This window comes from Bombina bombina, chromosome 7 (assembly GCF_027579735.1).
Source record: "Bombina bombina isolate aBomBom1 chromosome 7, aBomBom1.pri, whole genome shotgun sequence".
Lineage (NCBI taxonomy): Eukaryota > Metazoa > Chordata > Amphibia > Anura > Bombinatoridae > Bombina > Bombina bombina.
The window spans coordinates 471,809,314-471,829,331 of NC_069505.1; the positions used below are offsets into that span (position 1 = coordinate 471,809,314).

The 20,018-nt window shown below is 43.5% G+C and overlaps 1 protein-coding gene across 1 annotated transcript in view; it reads right to left on the bottom strand.

The window, feature by feature from the left end:
- LOC128666752 (oocyte zinc finger protein XlCOF6-like) overlaps positions 1-20,018 on the bottom strand; it is a 278,882-nt gene that overhangs the window by 174,146 nt on the left and 84,718 nt on the right. Inside the window, exons 3-4 of the mRNA XM_053721519.1 lie at positions 10,423-10,527; positions 4,619-4,766 (exon numbers count right to left, since the gene is read on the bottom strand). Of these exons, the coding sequence (XP_053577494.1) occupies positions 4,619-4,766; positions 10,423-10,527 (253 nt within the window). The remainder of the gene's footprint in view (positions 1-4,618; positions 4,767-10,422; positions 10,528-20,018) is intronic.

Sequence of the window (20,018 nt, forward strand, 5' to 3'; positions counted from 1 at the left end):
TTTTGTGCTCTCTCCCCTCTTTTGCGTTCTCACTCCCCTCTCTATTGCGCTCTCACTCCCCCCTCTTTTGCGCTCTCTCCCCCCTCTCTTTTGCGCTCTCTCTCCCCCTCTCTTTTGCGCTCTCTCTCTCCCCCTCTCTTTTGTGCTCTCTAATCTCCTGACCCAGATCATGTAATTTACCCCCTGCTTGTTATTCCCCTTCCCAGCTCACAGAGCCGCACATTAATTTTATCACTGTTCCCAATCAGTAAAATGACAAACAGCAACTACATGATTTAATGCTAATTCATTCACAATCTGAGATTTGTAAAAAAACAAACACTAACAGCAGCTTCTGCCATAGATCCGTTACCTGCAGAGACATCTGATGGGGTCTCCACTGGCTGAATATTCACTACAAGTTCTGCGTGTGCTGCGGTGTCTAGATTGTCATCAGCGATCTGCCTTAATATGGTAAAGGGATCGCGATCAATGCTCCCTTACCATATCAAGGCAGATTCCTTCTGCCTCTGTATGTGGTCTTGTCTGTCAAAGCTGACAGCAGGACTGCAGCATGAGGCAGAAGGTTGAACGTAGGTGCTACATCAACAGGGTACGCTAGGCAAAGTACTCTGTTATATAGTACCTACGTCCTATAGGCACAAGTGGTTAAAAGTTACATGAGAAATATAAGCTCCAAGATGGACCCAGTGTGAAGATGCAGAGCTTCCCTAACTAATGCACTTCCCTAAAGGGACACGGAACCCAAATTTTTTCTTTTGTGATTCAGATAGAGCATGCAATTTTAAGCAACTTTCTATTTTACTCCTATTATCGATTTTTCTTCATTCACTTGCTATCTTTATTTGAAAAAGAAGGCATCTAAGCTTCTTTTTTGGTTCAGTACTCTGGACAGCATTTTTTATTGGTGGATGAATTTATCCACCAATCAGCAAGAATAACCCAGGTTATTCACCAAAAATGGGCTGGCACCTAAACTTACATTCTTGCATTTCAAATACAGATACCAAGAGAATGAAGAAAATTTGATAATAGGAGTAAATTAGAACGTTTCCTAAAATAGCATGCTCTGTCTGAATCACGAAAGAAAAAAAATTGGGTTTAGTGTCCCTTAACTGATGCTCTTCCCTAACTGATGCGCTTCACTAACCGATGCGCTTCACTGACTGATAAGCTTCACTGCTGATAATTGTAAAGGGTTAAAGGGACATTAAACACTTTCAGATGGTAACTTCAAATGATACATCGTATATATAAAAACAACTCTGTAATATACTTTCATTTCTTATTTTGTCTCCTTTTCCTGTAATTCCATTCTGAAATTGTGAGCTTTTCAGTTCCTGTTAGAAATGGAAGTGCAGAACACAGTTATATTCTACAAAGCCATTGGCTGCACACTCTAGTGACCTATTTATAACTGCCCCTAATTGGCCACAGCAGAGAAGTTAACCTAAGTTACAACATGTCAGCTCCCACTGATTTATAGACACTAAAACTTTAATCTTTTTTTGATATTATTTAAGCAGCTAATGCAACTTTAACAAATACATCTACATGTTATTCTCAAACTAATCTTTTCTTTGATGTATCATTCTATCTAGCATTTATTTAGTGTTTAATGTCCCTTTAAATATGAGAATGGCTGCAGGAACAGAAGGAAAAACTAATAGTATGGTGAGCAGTGACCTCTCTACTGTAGCTTTACTTAACAGATTAATGTCCCTTTAAAAGAAAAAAGCCCCTCATGCTACTTTTTATAAAGTTTTTGCATTTGTCTTGGGTATTATTATTATACTTTATTTATGAAGCACCATCATATTCCGCAGCGCTCTCCATGGATACAGTTCATTTAAATAAAACAATAATATAAACTTCTAAGAGACCGGACAAAATTTACAAACACATATAGGAGGAATTGAGGACCCTATTCCCGTGGGAACTTACAATCTAGAAGGGTAGGAGGTTGAGAAACAGGAGGTGAGGACTGCAAGATTGAGAAAGATGTTAATGCAGAGTTAGATAAGGGAAATGTTGTTAGGTAAGAGAAATATTATTGAGTTGGGTGGTAGGCTTCTCTGAACAGAAAAGTCTTCAGAGAGCATTTAAAGGAAGAAAGATTAGGGCAAAGCCTGACAGCATGAGGGAGAGAGTGTTCCAGAGAGTAGGTGCAGCACGACAGAAGTCCTGCAGTCTAGCATGAGAGGAGGTGATAGTCGCAGATGCAAGGAGCAGGTCATTGATGGATCTTAGTGGGCGGGCTGGAGTATACTTGATTAGAGAGGATAGGTGTGAGGGGAGCGGTGTTGGTGAGCGCTTTGTATGCAAGGGTGAGAATTTTGAATTTAATTCTGCTGTGAGTGGGGAGCCAATGAAGGGACTCGCAGAGAGGTGCAGCAGATACAGAGCAACGAGAAAGGTGGATCAGCCTGGCAGAGGCATTTAGGATGGATTGAAGGGGGGAGAGGCGGGAAAGAGGAAGGCCAGTAAGTAGGTTATTGCAGTAGTCAAGTCGGGAAATAACAAGGGAGTGGATTATTTGCTTTGTGGTGTTAGCGCACAGAAAAGGTTGAATCTTGAAAATATTGCATAGATGGTTGCGGCAGGATGTAGAAAGCTATTGGATATGGGGGGCAAAGGATAGATTTGAGTCAAGTGTAACTCCGAGGCAGCGGACTTGGGCGATGGTGATGCCGTCAACAGGGATAGAGAAGTCAGAAGTCGGCGTAGAGCTTGATGGGGGGATAAGAAGGAGCTCAGTCTTGGACATGTTAATCTCTAGGTCGTGAGAGGCCATCCAGGAAGAAATACCAGATAAGCAGTCTCTGACATGAGAAAGGACAGAGGGAGAGAGAGCAGGGGTGGAGAGGTAGATCTGGGTGTCATCAGCATAGAGGTGATATTTGAAGGCATAACTGTTGATAAGTTTACCCAGCAAAGAAGTATACATGGGGAAGAGTAGAGGACCCAGAACAAATCCTTGAGGTACTCCAACAGACAGAGGCATTGGAGAGGAGGAGTCGCCAGCAAATGACACAGAAAAAGACCTGTGAGAAAGATAAGAGTGAATCCAGGAAAGAGCAGTGTCACAGAGGCCAAAAGAGCCAAGGGTCTGTAGGAGGAAGGGGTGGTCAACTGTGTTGAAGGCAGCTGAGAGGTCAAGTAAGATGAGTATAGAGTAGTGGCCAATATTTTTAGCAGAGAGAAGATCATTTGTAACCTTGGTAAGGGCAGTCTCAGTTGAGTGTTTGGGGCGGAATACGGATTGCAGGGGGTCTAGCAAGGAGTTGGCAGACAGGAAGTGGGTTAGGCAATTGTAAACTAGTTTTTCAAGGAGTTTTGAATTTAGTGGAAGCAGTGATATGGGGGCGGTGGCTTTCAGGAGAATTAGGGTCGAGGGAGGGTTTTTTGAGTATGGGAGTGACTTTTGCGTGTTTGAAAGAAGAGGCGAATGAGTTGGTAGGGAGAGATAGGTTGAAGATGTGGGTAAGAGCAGGAGTGAGGGTGGAAGATAGGGAAGGTATTAGATGGGAAGGGATAGGGTCGAGTGGGCAGGTAGTGAGGAGTAAGGAAGATAGTAAGGAAGAAACTTCATTCTCAGTGGCTGGATGGAAGATGCAGAGGGTGGCAGAGGGAGTAACTGGACCTGTTGATGGAATATTGCAGGTTGGTGTTGGGATGTTGCTTCGGATAGTACGTGTTTTGTTTAAAAAGTAGTCTGCCAGATCTTGAACACTAAAGACAGATGGGGGGGTGGAGCAGGTGGGTAGAGGAGAAAGCTAAAGGTGGAGAAGAGTCGTTTAGGGTTTGAGGAAAGAGTAGATATAAGAGAAGAGAAGTAGGTTTGCTTGGCTAAGTGAAGGGCAGAAGTGTATGAACGAAGAATAAACTTATAGCGTATGAAGTCAGGTTCAGAGTGAGTTTTCCTCCAGACACGCTCAGCAGTACGGGAGTATTTTTGCAAATATCGTGTTTGCTGAGAGTGCCATGGCTGCAACTGATGGCGTGATGTTTTGCGCAGCTGGGGAGGGGCAAGTGTGTCTAGTAGAGAGTAAAGAGTTTTGTTAAAGTGGGCTGTTGCGAGATCAGGGCAGGTTAAAGTGCAAGTGTGAGGGAGGAGATCTTGAATAATTTTAGAAAGTTGGAGCGGATCCACAGCATGTAGATTTCTACAGCTGCGGGGGCGGGATGGAGGAGTGGGTTTAGTTGTTGCATTAATATTATAGGTGACAAGGTTATGGTCTGAAATGGGAAAAGGGCAACAGGTGAGGTAAGATATAGAACAGAGGTAGGAAAATACCAGGTCGATGGAGTGTCCATCATGGTGGGTAGGGAATAGGGTGGATTGTGAGAGACCGAAGGAGGATGTGAGTGAAAGAAGTTTAGAGGCAGCAGGGGCAGACGTGTTGTCAATGGGAATGTTGAAGTCCCCAAGAATTAGGGTTGGTATATTTGTAAAGAGAAAGTGAGGAAGCCAGGCAGCAAAGTTGTCAAGGAATTGGGAACAGAACTTGTTTAGAATTAGCTCATTAGTTTACACATCAGATTTACTGTAGGTTCCCGATCTTGTCGGTCACATCAGTATTGTATGAGTGAGATATTAATTACTACACAGCGTTACCTGAGTTCTCGTTTCCTGGGATCGCCATAGTCCTTAGTGCTTGGTGAGTCTCCATCATGACGTCCATGTAAAGTTCCTTGTGTCCCTCTATATAATCCCACTCCTCAATAGAGAAATACACGGCAACATCATCACACTTTATAGGCACCTGAAATACACACACAACTCATTCAGCGCTGACACAGGGACTGGTTCTGTCACACACTTTATAGACACTTGAAACACACACACACAACTCATTCAGCGCAGACACAGGGACTGGTTCTGTCACACACTTTATAGGCACCTGAAACACACACACAACTCATTCAGCGCTGACACAGGGACTGGTTCTGTCACACACTTTATAGGCACCTGAAACCCACACACAACTCATTCAGTGCTGACACAGGGACTGGCTCTGTCACTCACTTTATAGGCACCTGAAACACACACAACTCATTCAGCGCTGACACAGGGACTGGTTCTGTCACACACTTTATAGGCACCTGAAACACACACAACTCATTCAGCGCTGACACAGGGACTGGTTCTGTCACACACTTTATAGGCACCTGAAACCCACACACAACTCATTCAGTGCTGACACAGGGACTGGTCCTGTCACACACTTTATAGGCACCTGAAACCCACACACAACTCATTCAGTGCTGACACAGGGACTGGTCCTGTCACACACTTTATAGGCACCTGAAACACACACATAACTCATTCAGCGCTGACACAGGGACTGGTTCTGTCACACACATTTTATAGGCACCTGAAACACACACACAACTCATTCAGCACTGACACAGGGACTGGTTCTGTCACACACTTTATAGGCACCTGAAATACACACAACTCATTCAGTGCTGACACAGGGACTGGTTCTGTCACACACTTTATAGGCACCTGAAACACACACAACTCATTCAGTGCTGATACAGGGACTGGTTCTGTCACACACTTTATAGGCACCTGAAACACACACACACAACTCATTCAGCGCTGACACAGGGACTGGTTCTGTCACACACACTTTATAGGCACCTGAAACACACACACACACACACCTCATTCAGCGCTGACACAGGGACTGGTTCTGTCATACACTTTATAGGCACCTGAAACACACACAAAACTCATTCAGCGCTGACATAGGGACTGGTTCTGTCACACACTTTATAGGCACCTGAAACACACACACAACTCATTCAGCGCTGACACAGGGACTGGTTCTGTCACACACTTTATAGGCACCTGAAACCCACACACAACTCATTCAGTGCTGACACAGGGACTGGTCCTGTCACACACTTTATAGGCACCTGAAACACACACAACTCATTCAGCGCTGACACAGGGACTGGTTCTGTCACACACATTTTATAGGCACCTGAAACACACACACAACTCATTCAGCACTGACACAGGGACTGGTTCTGTCACACACTTTATAGGCACCTGAAATACACACAACTCATTCAGTGCTGACACAAGGACTGGTTCAGTCACACACTTTATAGGCACCTGAAACACACACAACTCATTCAGTGCTGATACAGGGACTGGTTCTGTCACACACTTTATAGGCACCTGAAACACACACACACAACTCATTCAGCGCTGACACAGGGACTGGTTCTGTCACACACACTTTATAGGCACCTGAAACACACACACCTCATTCAGCGCTGACACAGGCACTGGTTCTGTCATACACTTTATAGGCACCTGAAACACACACACAACTCATTCAGCGCTGACATAGGGACTGGTTCTGTCACACACTTTATAGGCACCTGAAACACACACACAACTCATTCAGCGCTGACACAGGGACTGGTTCTGTCAAACACTTTATAGGCACCTGAAACACACACAGCTCATTCAGCGCTGACACAGGGACTGGTTCTGTCACACACTTTATAGGCACCTGAAACACACACACAACTCATTCAGCGCTGACATAGGGACTGGTTCTGTCACACACTTTATAGGCACCTGAAAACCACACAACTCATTCAGCGCTGACACAGGGACTGGTTCTGTCACACACTTTATAGGAACCTGAAACACACACACACAACTCATTCAGCACTGACACAGGGACTGGTTGTGTCACACACTTTATAGGCACCTGAAACACACACACACAACTCATTCAGCGCTGACACAGGGACTGGTTCTGTCACACACTTTATAGGCACCTGAAACACACACACACAACTCATTCAGCACTGACACAGGGCATGTTAATTTAACATGCCCACATACACACACTCATATGCACGCACACCATGCATGTTAACATGTACATGCATGCACATTACACATATAAACGCACACCACACATACATACACTCATATGCACGCACACCACACACTCATATGCACGCACACAATACCACACTCCACATAATACCACACACAATATACACCACACACACACAATAGCGCACACAATACCACACAACACACAATAGCGCACACAATACCACACCACACATAATACCACACACAATACTACATCACACACACACACACACACAATACCACGCATTACCACAATCTCTCTTTCTCCGGCTTGCCCACGTTTGTTGCACGTGACGACCGCGCTAAGGGTGTGTGCATAGCGCACGCATAACATAGCGTCACGGTTATTCCCCAGGTGACTGCTATGCTTGTGGTACAGTAGGGGTCAGATGGGTGGGCGTGATGTCATTGGTAACTGGTCCTGGGTCTGAAGTGCCAACCCCCATCCACTCGTTTTTTGTTTAAGTTTAAAAATAAAAATGCTCAACTGCTTACAAAATGGCGGCCCTCTCTGCTTTACTGCAGATGATATCAGGTGTGAATGCTGAAAAACAGCCTGCCAGCTAATGTGATTCTCGCTCCGTCCTAGGGTCCTAACCATATGCAGCATAGTGCGGAGCCCCCAAAGGGCGAGCCTGGTTAGCTCTCTTGCCCCCAATGCCTTGGATTACAGTCAACAATAAAAAAAAAAAACCTTTAAAAAAAAAAAAAAAAGCTCATCAATTATTGTGCTCCCCACTACACCTTAGCAAAAAACAGCCCCGTCTGCCCGTGCTTGGAAACGGCCCATGCCAGGGCCACATTGAAAGCACTCTGTATGTTCTGTAATAGTGTGCGTGGCTAAGGTAACTGGCGGCCCACCGGACATTTGCCCGGTATGCCCTATGGTCAGTCCAGGCCTGGCTGCACGCGACGACCGCGCTAATGGTGTGTTCATAGCGCACGCATAACATAATGTCACAGTCACTCCCCAGGTGACTGCTATGCTTGTGGTACAGAAGGGGCCAGGTGGGTGGGCATGATATCATTGGAACCTGGGCCTGAAGTGTCAAACCCGTCCACTCGTTTTTTGTTTTTTTTAAGTTTAAAAATAAAAATGCTCAACTGCTTACAAAATGGCGACCCTCTCTGTTTTACTGCAGATGATATCAGGTGTGAATGCTGAAAAATAGCCTGCCAGCTAATGTGATTCTCGCTCCGTCCTAAGGTCCTAACCATATGCAGCAGAGTGCGGAGCCCCCAAAGGGCGAGCCTGGTTAGCTCTCTTTCCCCCAATGCCATGGATTAGAGTCAACAATAAAAAAAGAAACTTTAAAAAAAAGAAAAAGCTCATCAGTCATTGTGCTCCCCACTACACCTTAGCAAAAAACAGCCCCGTCTGCCTGTGCTTGGAAACGGCCCTTGCCAGTGCCACATTGAAAGAACTCTGTATGTGCTGTAATATTGGGCGTGGCTAAGGTAACCGGCGGCCATCAGGCATTTGCCCGGTATGCCCTATGCTCAGTCCGGGCCTGTACTGGTTCTGTCACACACTTTTACTGAGAACTCAAGGATAATGTTACTGTGAGTGTGCAGAGAGAAAGACAAAGAGTAGAGAGATACACACAGGGCCTGATGGGTCAGTAAAGGGCGTCACTGTGCCCTGACAATGATATAATGTCACATTTCCCAGTAGTGTCATCTCTCCGCTCAGCCAGTGAATGCGGCTGTGGGGATTTGTAATGCTGCATTTTAACTGAACACATTCTCCAACCAAAAGACAAAGGGCACGTGACCCCCTAAAATGCTATGTTACTATCACCTAAACCACCCTGCAGCCATCCCTTTTAACCCCTTAACTGCCAGGCCCAACACTAACATTTACTAACCGCCATTAAACCCTAAAGCCTGATTTTCTAATACTTTACATAAACAAATGTTTATGAAATTTGACAGTTTTGTGGGCCTCCCCAGTGACTGGAAATGTTAAAAATGTTTGTGAATTCTTTTGGAGATATTTAATATAATATTAATTTATGGGGCACTATAGTTTCAGATTTCAATGCATTTTAGGGAACATGCTCAAAGAAAAAAAAAAAAAAAAAAATGGGATGTGACTCTTGATGTTAAAAGGCAATATATCTCATGTAAGGAAGAAGAAGAAAGAAGAAGGAAGAAAAAAGGGAAAATGGAAGAAGAAGAAAGAATGGAAATAAAAGAAAAATAAGTAAGAAGAAGCAAGAAGAAGGAAGTAAAAGAAGGAGAGATAAGGATTAAGAAGGAAGTAAAAGAAGGAGAGATAAGGATTAAAAAGTAAATAGAAGAAAAAGAAGATAGAAGGAAAAAGGAAGAAAAAAAAAAGAAGAAGAAGAAGGAGGAAGAAGAAGGAAGACGGAGGAATAAAAAGGAGGAAGACGGAGGAATAAAAAGGAGGAAGACGGAAGAATAAAAAGGAGGAAGACGGAGGAATAAAAAGGAGGAAGACGGAAGAATAAAAAGGAGGAAGACGGAAGAATAAAAAGGAGGAAAACGGAAGAAGAAAGAAGGAGGAAGACGGAAGAAGAAAGAAGGAGGAGGAAGACGGAAGAGGAAAGAAGGAGGAGGAATAAGAAAGAAGGAGGATGAAGAAGGATGAAGAAGGAGAAGAAGAAATTTAAAAACAGATTTTTTTTTTATTAAAATAGGATTTTTTTTAGGCAAAATTAAATCTTAAGATAGTTTTTATTTCAGATACATTATAATACAACGTTTATTCATCCTGGGGTAAGAATTAGTTTTTAATGATATAGCAAGATGCTGTGTATTCAGGGCTGTAATCTTTATTTTTTTAGTAAATGAATTCCATTAATACATTCACAATGTCTTGCTCTCCCGGAGGTTTCTGTAAGATTGTATTAGGCATTTGTTATCTACCCTTTAATCCTTTAGATCCCCTGCAAATCCACGTATAATGAATTAACCCCTTACAAAGTTTTAAGAAGCTCAATGAATAGAAGATTGTTTGGAGTAGGATAGATCTGCACAAGGACCTAAGTGTGAGGGGTGAGGGGCAAGCATTAAAAATAAAACCTATAATGTTATTGATTTAGTTAAATAAAGCTATTTAAATTGTTATTATTGAGGTAATGGTTAAGTTACTTCCAATAAAGCACAGCTGAAAAGTTGATCAAATATGAATGATTGACCTATTAAACTGGAGGTAGTTTAGCTACCAATAATTTCATAATTATCTATATATTTCTAATGGTAAATAACCAAATCAGTACTTTTCTGATATAAGTGGAAAATTAATAATGGAAAGTTATCATTCTAAAAATAAAAACTATAGGTAGAAAACTGATTTAAATCTTACGGACTAGTGATTTAAATCAACTTAATTTAAATCAAATCCACCCAGGTACAGAATGATTAAGGGCACGCCAGGCTGCAATCAGATTATTTTAGTCTTTTCAAACCATTTGAATGCATGTAATAACACATGTGTAAATAAACAAATCCAGTTTTCATTATGACATATTCCATCTCACCTCCCCTGTCAGCAGGTACATGATCTGCAGGGTGTGGGTCAGTATTCTCTCTGTCGTCTTCTTGTCCCCGGTCATGTGACTCGCTGTCGGTGAGTTAGTCACACGCTGCAAGAGAGAAACGTACAAACATCACTGACCCCTCTCACATCACATGAGTGTATCCTGTATCTCCCTCTCACATCACTTGTGCGTATCCCGTTATATTCTGTATCTCACTGTCACATCACGTGTGTGTATCCTGTTATCATATTCTGTATCTCACTCTCACCTCACGTGTGTGTATCCTGTTATCATATTCTGTATCTCACTCTCACCTCACGTGTGTGTATCCTGTTATCATATTCTGTATCTCACATCACGTGTGTGTATCCTGTTATCATATTCTGTATCTCACTGTCACATCACGTGTGTGTATCCTGTTATCATATTCTGTATCTCACTGTCACATCACGTGTGTGTATCCTGTTATCATATTCTGTATCTCACTCTCACATCACGTGTGTGTATCCTGTTATCATATTCTGTATCTCACTCTCACATCACGTGTGTGTATCCTGTTATCATATTCTGTATCTCACTGTCACATCACGTGTGTATCCTGTTATCATATTCTGTATCTCACTGTCACATCATGTGTGTGTATCCTGTTATCATATTCTGTATCTCACTGTCACATCACGTGTGTGTATCCTGTTATCATATTCTGTATCTCACTGTCACATCACCTGTGTGTATCCTGTTATCATATTCTGTATCTCACTGTCACATCACGTGTGTGTATCCTGTTATCATATTCTGTATCTCACTGTCACATCACATGTGAGTATCCTGTTATCATATTCTGTATCTCACTGACGCCCCCCCGTCCACCGAGAAAGAGAGAGAGAGAGAGAGAGAGAGAGAGAGATTGTCTGACAAAGAAATCCAGAGCAATCTGTTGCTCAAAGTGTAACCATTTTACTCACTTCTCTTCCTGACTATGGTGCATTGTGGGGGATGCTGCTCAATTTCTGCACTTCCTTTTATGGCCAAACTGGTGTACATCATCCTTGTGAGACAGGATGCAGTCTCAGAATTATGATGTCATCACTTATTATTTAAAGGGCCTCTGTTCAGTATGCTTTGCCTTTGCGTTGTCTCAGAACAGTTTGTGAGAGTTCCAGTGTATTACCTAGCTGTCTCACGTCCTTCCTGATTCCTGATCCCTGGCTTGTTCCTGACTCTGCTGTTTTCCTTGTTCCTGATTCCGGCTCGTCTGACTATTCGCTTTGGCTCCTGACTCGGCTCGTCTGACTACCAGCTCTGGTTTTGACTCCTGGCTTGTTATTTGACTTGTGGACTTTTTATTATTTTTGCACTTCGAATCTCAGTCTGATTCCTGGCACCCTGACATTACGCAAAGGCCATGAATCCTGATGGTGCTAATAATCCACCTTTACCTGCCATCATTTCCAGGATGGATGTACAGGATTACCGCTTGGATCAATTTGCACTAGCCCTGCAAACCCTTCTGACTCGCACTGCACATTTGGACCAAAGTGTCCCACAAGTTATGGCTGCTCCTGTTTCCGCTGCTGCACCTATGCCTACCAGGAGCATGTCCGGTTCTGCACCTCTACCTTAGCGATATGGAGGCGATCCTATTCAGTGCAGAGGGTTTTTGAACCAGGTGGGCATTTACTTTGAGATGTTACCTCAGGCATTTCCCTCTGACAGAGCTAAGGTGGGATATCTCATCTCGTTACTCTCTGACACAGCTCTTGCCTGGGCTAATCCCTTGTGGGAGACTAATAAACCTGTGATTTCAAATTACCCTGAATTTGTGGCTTCCTTTCGAAGGGTATTTGCTGTTCCGGCTCGCTCCTCCTCTGCTGCTAAACGACTCATGTTCATTCAGCAAGGTACAAGATCTGTTGCTCAGTATGCTATTGAGTTACGTACGCTTGCCGCAGAGGTAGGTTGGAACAATGAAGCCCTTGTTGCCGCCTTTTTTCATGGGCTCTCTGATGCGATTAAAGACGAAGTTGCTGCCAGAGATTTACCAGAGGATCTCGAGGCATTGGTGTCTTTTTTGATCCTAATTGACATCAGACTCAGAGAGAGGCCCTCTTTCAAGGAGCGCTTGCGGAAGCCTCCTGTTTTGTTGTCTCCTACGTGTTCGTTCCCACCCATGCCTCCCTCTCCTCCCATGCCTCCTGGTCCCGAATCACCAGGTACTGCAGAGCCGATGCAGCTGGGATTCACGCACCTCTCCGTGGCGGAGAGGGCCTTTAGGAGGAGGGAGGGGCTCTGCCTCTATTGTGGGTTACAGGGCCACCTTTTGAAGTCTTGTCCTACACGGCCGGGAAACGCTCACACCTAAGGTCCTGTCGGGGGCAGACCTTGGGTGGTTTATCCTTGTCCCCGGAACTGCTTAAAGAGAAACCTTTGGTCACGGTTGTCCTTTCTTGAGTGGACTACTCCATAGTCACCCAGGCTCTTGTTGACTCCGGTGCTGCGGGCTATTTCATTGACAGTGCTTTTATATCAAAGCACTCAATTTCTGTTTTGCCTCGGTCCGTTCCGCTTGCTATTGAGGCCCCTTCAGCCCGCACTCGTTACTCACGAAACTGCTCCGTTGTCCATGGCTGTTGGGGCTCTCCATTTTGAAACCCTCCAGTTCCAGGTGATAAACTCTCCGCATTTTCCAGTTGTTCTGGGTTATCCCTGGCTCCAAAAGCACAATCCCAGTCTCGACCAAAATTTTGTTGTGGTCCCCGCAATGTATTTCCACTTGTCTTCGGAAACCAGTTGAAGTCTTGTGCTCTTCTTCGGTATCTCAATTGCCAGAGGAGTACAGAGAGTTCCTAGACGTGTTTGACAAGGTGCGTGCTGGTACGTTGCCTCCTCACCGGTCTTACGATTGTGCCATAGACCTGCAACCCGGAGCCATTCCTCCTCGGGGCCGGGTGTACCCTCTGTCAGTTGCAGAGAATTGTGCTATGGAGGAGTATGTTGCCGATGCTCTGTCACGGGGGATCATCCGCAAATCCTGCTCTCCTGCAGGGGCTGGCTTCTTCTTTGGAAAGAAAAAGGGTGGCGAGTTAAGACCATGTATTGATTATAGGGTTCTTAATTGTCTTACCATTAAGAATGCTTACCCTATTCCGCTTATTACGGAACTCTTTGACCGCCTAAAGGGAGCTACGGTCTTTACTAAACTTGATTTGAGAGGAGCGTACAATCTCGTTAGGGTTAAGGAGGGCCACGAATGGAAAACAGCGTTTAACACCAGGAGCGGGCATTATGAGTATCTTGTAATGCCCTTTGACCTCTGTAATGCTCCTGCTGTTTTCAAGGAATTTATTAATGATGTCCTACGAGATATGTTGCAACAGTGTGTTGTGGTGTACTTGGACGACATCCTCATACACTCACCCACACTTGAGGTTCATCGTTCTGATGTTACACGGGTTCTTCAGAGACTACGTGACAACGGCCTGTTTTGTAAACTCGAGAAATTTGAGTTCCATCAGACTCAAGTAACCTTCTTAGGTTATGTTATATCCGTTGCAGGGTTCTCCATGGATCCTGACAAGTTATCTGCAGTGGCCTCGCCCAGTTGGTCTTCGGTCTATTCAACGTTTTTGGGGTTCGCCAATTACTATAGGAAGTTTATTAAAAACTTTTCTTCCTTGGTCAAACCTATCACAGACATGACCCGTAAAGAGAATGATCCACTCCATTGGTCACCTACTGCCATTAAGGCCTTTGATAGTCTTAAGACTGCCTTTGCTGCCGCTCCGGTTCTGGCTCATCCTAACCCTGTCCTGCCTTTCATTCTTGAGGTCGATGCGTCTGAGACTGGAGTAGGTGCCCTCTTGTCTCAACGTCCTACGCCTGACGGTTCCTTGCATCCGTGTGGTTTCTTCTCTAAGAAATTGTCTCCAGCGGAGTGCAATTATGAAAAAGGGAATTACTGGCCATAATTTTGGCACTCAAGGAATGGAGGCATCTTCTCGAGGGTACTAGCGTGCCAGTGCTCATTCTTACTGAGCACAAGAATTTAACTAATCTATCTGAAGCAAAACGTTTGTCGCCCCGACAGGCCAGATGGGCGCTATTTTTGTCTCGGTTTAATTATGTGGTCTCCTACCTGCCTGGTAGTAAGAATGTTAGGGCTGATGCCCTCTCTCGACAATTTTTGCCTCTGTCCAAGGAGGAGTCTGTACCTACTGTTATAGCTCCTGACCATATTTTGGCTACCATACGTACTAATTTGACTTCTCCCTTGGGGGAGGAGATCCTGGCCGCACAAACTAATGCACCTCCTGAGAAACCTGGTGGTAAGTGTTTTGTTCCTGAGAATCTTCAAACTAAACTTTTGCACACTTACTACTATCCTAAAGCCGCAGGTCACCCAGGCAAGAACCAAATGATTTGGTCTGTCACTCGACAATTCTGGTGGCCAGGTCTTCGTTCTGATGTTGCTGCGTATGTTGCTTCCTGCTCAGTTTGTGCACAGAATAAGACTCCTCGACGTCTTCCTTGGACACATCTTTCCATGGACTTCATTGTCGAGCTCCCCGTTTCCAATGGCAATACTGTTATCCTTATGGTGGTTGACCGTTTTTTTCTAAAATGTCACATTGCATTCCCTTGATGAAGCTGCCTACCGCTCAGGAGATTGCTTCAATTTTTGCCCGGAAGGTCTTCCATTTACATGGGTTACCCAAGGAGATAGTGTCGGACCGGGGTAGCCAGTTTGTCTCCAGATTTTGGCGTTCCTTTTGTGCTCAAATGGGGATCCAGCTTTCCTTCTCCTCGGCATATCACCCTCAATCCAATAGGGCTGCGGAACGGTCTAATCAAGCTCTGGAACAGTTCCTCCGTTGCTATGTCTCAGATCACCACAATAATTGGTCTGAACTGTTACCTTGGGCAGAGTTTGCCCGTAATAGTGCTATTAATACTTCCTCCAAGATATCCCCGTTGATGGCGAATTATGGGTTTCAACCATCCTTGTTGCCCGATTCATTCATGTCTCAGGGTATTCCGGCTTTGGAGGAGCATCTCCGGCAACTCCGTTCCACGTGGGTGCAGATTCAGGATTGCCTTCATCGTTCTATGCAGTGCCAAAAGTTCCAGGCTGATCGTAGGCGTCTGCCCGCACCTTCCTACTAGGTTGGTGAGAGAGTTTGGCTCCCCGTTATGTTGGTCCTTTTCGAATACTCCGACGGGTTAATCCTGTGGCCTACGCTTTTGACCTTCCTTCTGCTATGCGCATCTCCAATGTTTTTCATGTCTCCCTCTTGAAACCATTGGTTTGTAATCGGTTTACCTCTGTGTTGCCTCGTCTCCGTCTTATCTTTGTTGACAACCATGAGGAGTATGAGGTCAGCAGCATTATTGACTCTCGTATGTCCAGGGGCTGTGTACAGTATTTGGTTCACTGGAGAGGCTACGGTCCGGAGAAGCGTTCTTGGGTTCTCTCCTCTGATGTTCATGCTCCCGCCCTCCTCCGTGCCTTCCATGCCCGTTTGCCCAATAAGCCTTTTGTCCTTCCGCGGGGAGGGGTCGTTGAGGGGAGGGTACTGACAGGGTTTTTTCCCTGTTGTGTTTGCCATGTGCTGCTGGCAGCCATTTTACTCACCTCACTTCCTGACTATGGTGCATTGTGGGGGATGCTGCTCAATTCCTGCACTTCCTTTTATGGCCAAACTGGTGTGCATCATCCTTGTGAGACAGGATGCAGTCTCAGAATTGTGATGTCATCACTTATTATTTAAAGGGCCTCTGTTCAGTATGCTTTGCCTTTGCGTTGTCTCAGAACAGTTTGTGAGAGTTCCTGTGTATTACCTGGCTGCCTGACGTCCTTCCTGGTTCCTGATCCCTGGCTTGTTCCTGACTCTGCTGTTTTCCTTGTTCCTGATTCCGGCTCGTCTGACTATTCTCTTTGGCTCCTGACTCGGCTCGTCTGACTACCAGCTCTGGTTTTGACTCCTGGCTTGTTATTTGACTCGTGGACTTTTTATTATTTTTTGCTATTAATAAAGGTGTGATTATTTTTGCACTTCTCGTCTCAGTCTGATTTCTGGCACCCTGACAGAACTGCATCTAAAGCACTTACCATAAGACCCACCACCTCCATGCGACTGATGTAAATAGAGCCCTTTGCAGGGAGAAACACGGCTGCAGAAGCTTTATTATGCGAGTTTCCGTCAAAAACAGATGCATAAGGACTGAATCTAGTATGACTCCTAGAAATGCTATCCTTGTAGAAGGATAACATTAGCTTTTGGGAACATTGATTCTCCAACCGTGGTCTTGAAGAAAAGACAGAAGCTTGTCAGTACGAGTAATAAAGTGTCAAGGAAGGGGCTTTCACTAGAATGTTGTCCAGATACGGTGTAATTGAGATACCCTAAGCTCTTATCACCGCCAACAACGCACCCAACACCTTTGGTCTAGCTACAGCTCCATGCATCTTCCCAAAACGGAAGATCAACAAACTGGTAGTGTTTGTCTAGGTATGCAAACCTCAGGAACTGGTAGTGATCCTTGTGGATAGGGATGTGCAGATATGCATCCTTGAGGTCTATAGTAGCCATAAATTTACCCTGTTGGATTAAGGGTAAAATTGTGTAGATTGTTTCCATTTTTAAAATGGAAACCCTGACAAACATGTTAAAGGCTTTCAAATCTAGGACAGGTCGGGAAGTCCCTTCATTCTTTGGGACAATTAACAGATTGGAGTAAAACCCTTGATCCTGTCGAGACACAGGTTCTTAAATAATTTCTCCAATATCTTCTAAATCCTGAACATATTGAATAAAGGCAGCCGCCTTTGAAGGATTTTGGGGTACATGAGACAGAAGGAATTGTCTTTGAGGAGGCCTGGACCGAAAGCCTATCCTGTAGCCCTGGGAAAACATAATTTATGTAAGAACTTACCTGATAAATTCATTTCTTTCATATTAGCAAGAGTCTATGAGCTAGTGACGTATGGGATTTACATTCCTACTAGGAGGGGCAAAGTTTCCCAAACCTTAAAATGCCTATAAATACACCCCTCACCACACCCACAATTCAGTTTAACGAATAGCAATGAAGTGGGGTGATAAGAAAGGAGCAAAAGCATCAAAAATAAGGAATTGGAATAATTGTGCTTTATACAAAAAAAATCATAACCACCACAAAAGGGTGGGCCTCATGGACTCTTGCTAATATGAAAGAAATGAATTTATCAGGTAAGTTCTTACATAAATTATTTTTTCTTTCATGCAATTAGCAAGAGTCCATGAGCTAGTGACGTATGGGATAGCAGATACCCAAAATGTGGAACTTCCACGCAAGAGTCACTAGAGAGGGAGGGATAAAATAAAGACAGCCAATTCCGCTGAAAAATTAATCCACTACCCAAATCAAAAGTTTCAATTTTTATAATGAAAAAAAACTGAAGTTATAAGCAGAAGAATCAAACTGAAACAGCTGCCTGAAGTACTATTCCACCAAAAACTGCTTCTGAAGAAGAGAAAACATCAAAATGGTAGAATTTAGTAAAAGTATGCAAAGAAGACCAAGTCATTGTTTTGCAAATCTGATCAACAGAAGCTTCATTCTTAAAAGTCCAGGAAGTAGAAACTGACCTAGTAGAATGAGCCGTAATCCTCTGAGGCGGGGATTAACCCGACTCCAAATAAGCATGATGAATCAAAAGCTTTAACCAAGATGCCAAAGAAATGGCAGAAGCCTTCTGACCTTTCCTAAAACCATAAAAGATAACAAATAGACTAGAAGTCTGTCTGATATCTGAGTAGCTTCAACATAATATTTCAAAACTCTTACCACATCCAAAGAATGTAAGAATCTTACCAAAGAATTCTTAGGATTAGGACACAAGGAAGGGACAATAATTCCTCTACTAATGTTGTTAGAATTCACAACTTTAGGTAAAAATTGAAATGAGGACAGCAAAAACCACCTTATCCTGATGAAAAATCAGAAAAAAGAGATTCACAAGAAAGAGCAGATAATTAAAAAACTGTTCTAGCTGAAGAGATGTCTAAAAAGAACAATACTTTCCATGAAAGTAATTTAATGTCCAAAGAAAGCATATGCTCAAACAGAAGAGCCTGTAAAGCCCTCAGAACCAAATTAAGACTCCAAGGAGGAGAAATTGGCTTAATGACAGGCTTGATACGAACCAAAGCCTGAACAAAACAATGAATATCAGAAAGATTAGCAATTTTTACTGTGAAACAGCACAGAAAGAGCAGAGATTTGTCCTTTCAAGGAACTTGCAGACAAAACCTTATGAAGAAACTATAAAATCCTAGGAATTCTAAAAGAATGCCAAGAGAATTTATAAGAAGAGCATCATGAGATGTAAATCTTCCAAACTCGATAATAAATCTTACTAGACACAGATTTATGAGCCTGCAACATAGTATTAATCACTGAGTCAGAGAAACTTCTATGACTAAGTACTAAGCGTTACATTTCCATACCATCAAATTAATAATTTGAATTCCTGATGGAAAAAACGAATGTTAAGATATAAGGTCTGGCCTTAATGGAAGTAACCAAGATTGGCAACTGGACATCCGAACAAGAACCATATACCAAAACCTGTGTGGCCATACAGGAGCCACCAGCTACACAAAAGATTGCTCTCTGATGATTTTGAAAATCACTCTAAAAAGAAGAACCAGAGATGAAAAAATATAGGCAGATTGATAATTCCAAGGAAGTGTAAATGCATACACTGCTTCCGCCTGAGGATCCCCAGACCTGAATAGGCCCCTGGGAAGTTCCTTGTTTAGATGAGATGCCATCAGATCTATTTCTGGAAGCCCTCACATCTGAAAAATTGTAAAAACATATCTGGGTAAAGAGACCATTCTCCCGGATGTAAAGCTTGATTAACAGAGATAATCCGCTTCCCAATTGTCTATACCTGGGAAAAAGACCACAGAAATTAGATAGGAGCTGGATTTCGCCCAAGCAAATATCCGAGATACTTCTGTCACAGCCTAAGGACTGATAGTCCCACCCTGATGATTGACATACGCCACAGTTGTGACATTGTCTGTCTGAAAAACAATTAACGTCTCTTTCTTCAAAAAGAAGCCAAAAACTGAAGAACTCTGAGAAATGCATGGAGTTCCAAAATATCAAATGGTAATCTCGCCTCCTGAGATTTCCAAACCCCTCGTGCTGACAGAGATCCTCAGACAGCCTCCCAACCTAAAAGACTCGCATCTGTAGAGATCATGGTCCAGGTTGAAAGAACCGAAGAGACCCGTAGAACTAAATGATGGTGATCTTAACCACCGAATCAAAGATAGTTAAACATTAGGATTCAAAGATATAAAAAGTGATATCCTAGAATCCCTGCACCATTATTCAGCATAAAAAAACTGGAAAGGTTTCCTATGAAAATGAGCAAAGGGAATGGAATCCAATTCTGCAGCCATGAGACCTAAAACTTCCATGCATATATAGCAACTGAAGGAAATAATAGAGACTGAAGGTTCCGACAAACAGAACCCAATACAATTGTCACTTGTCTGTTAGAGACAAAGACATTGACACAATCTATCTGAAAACCTAAA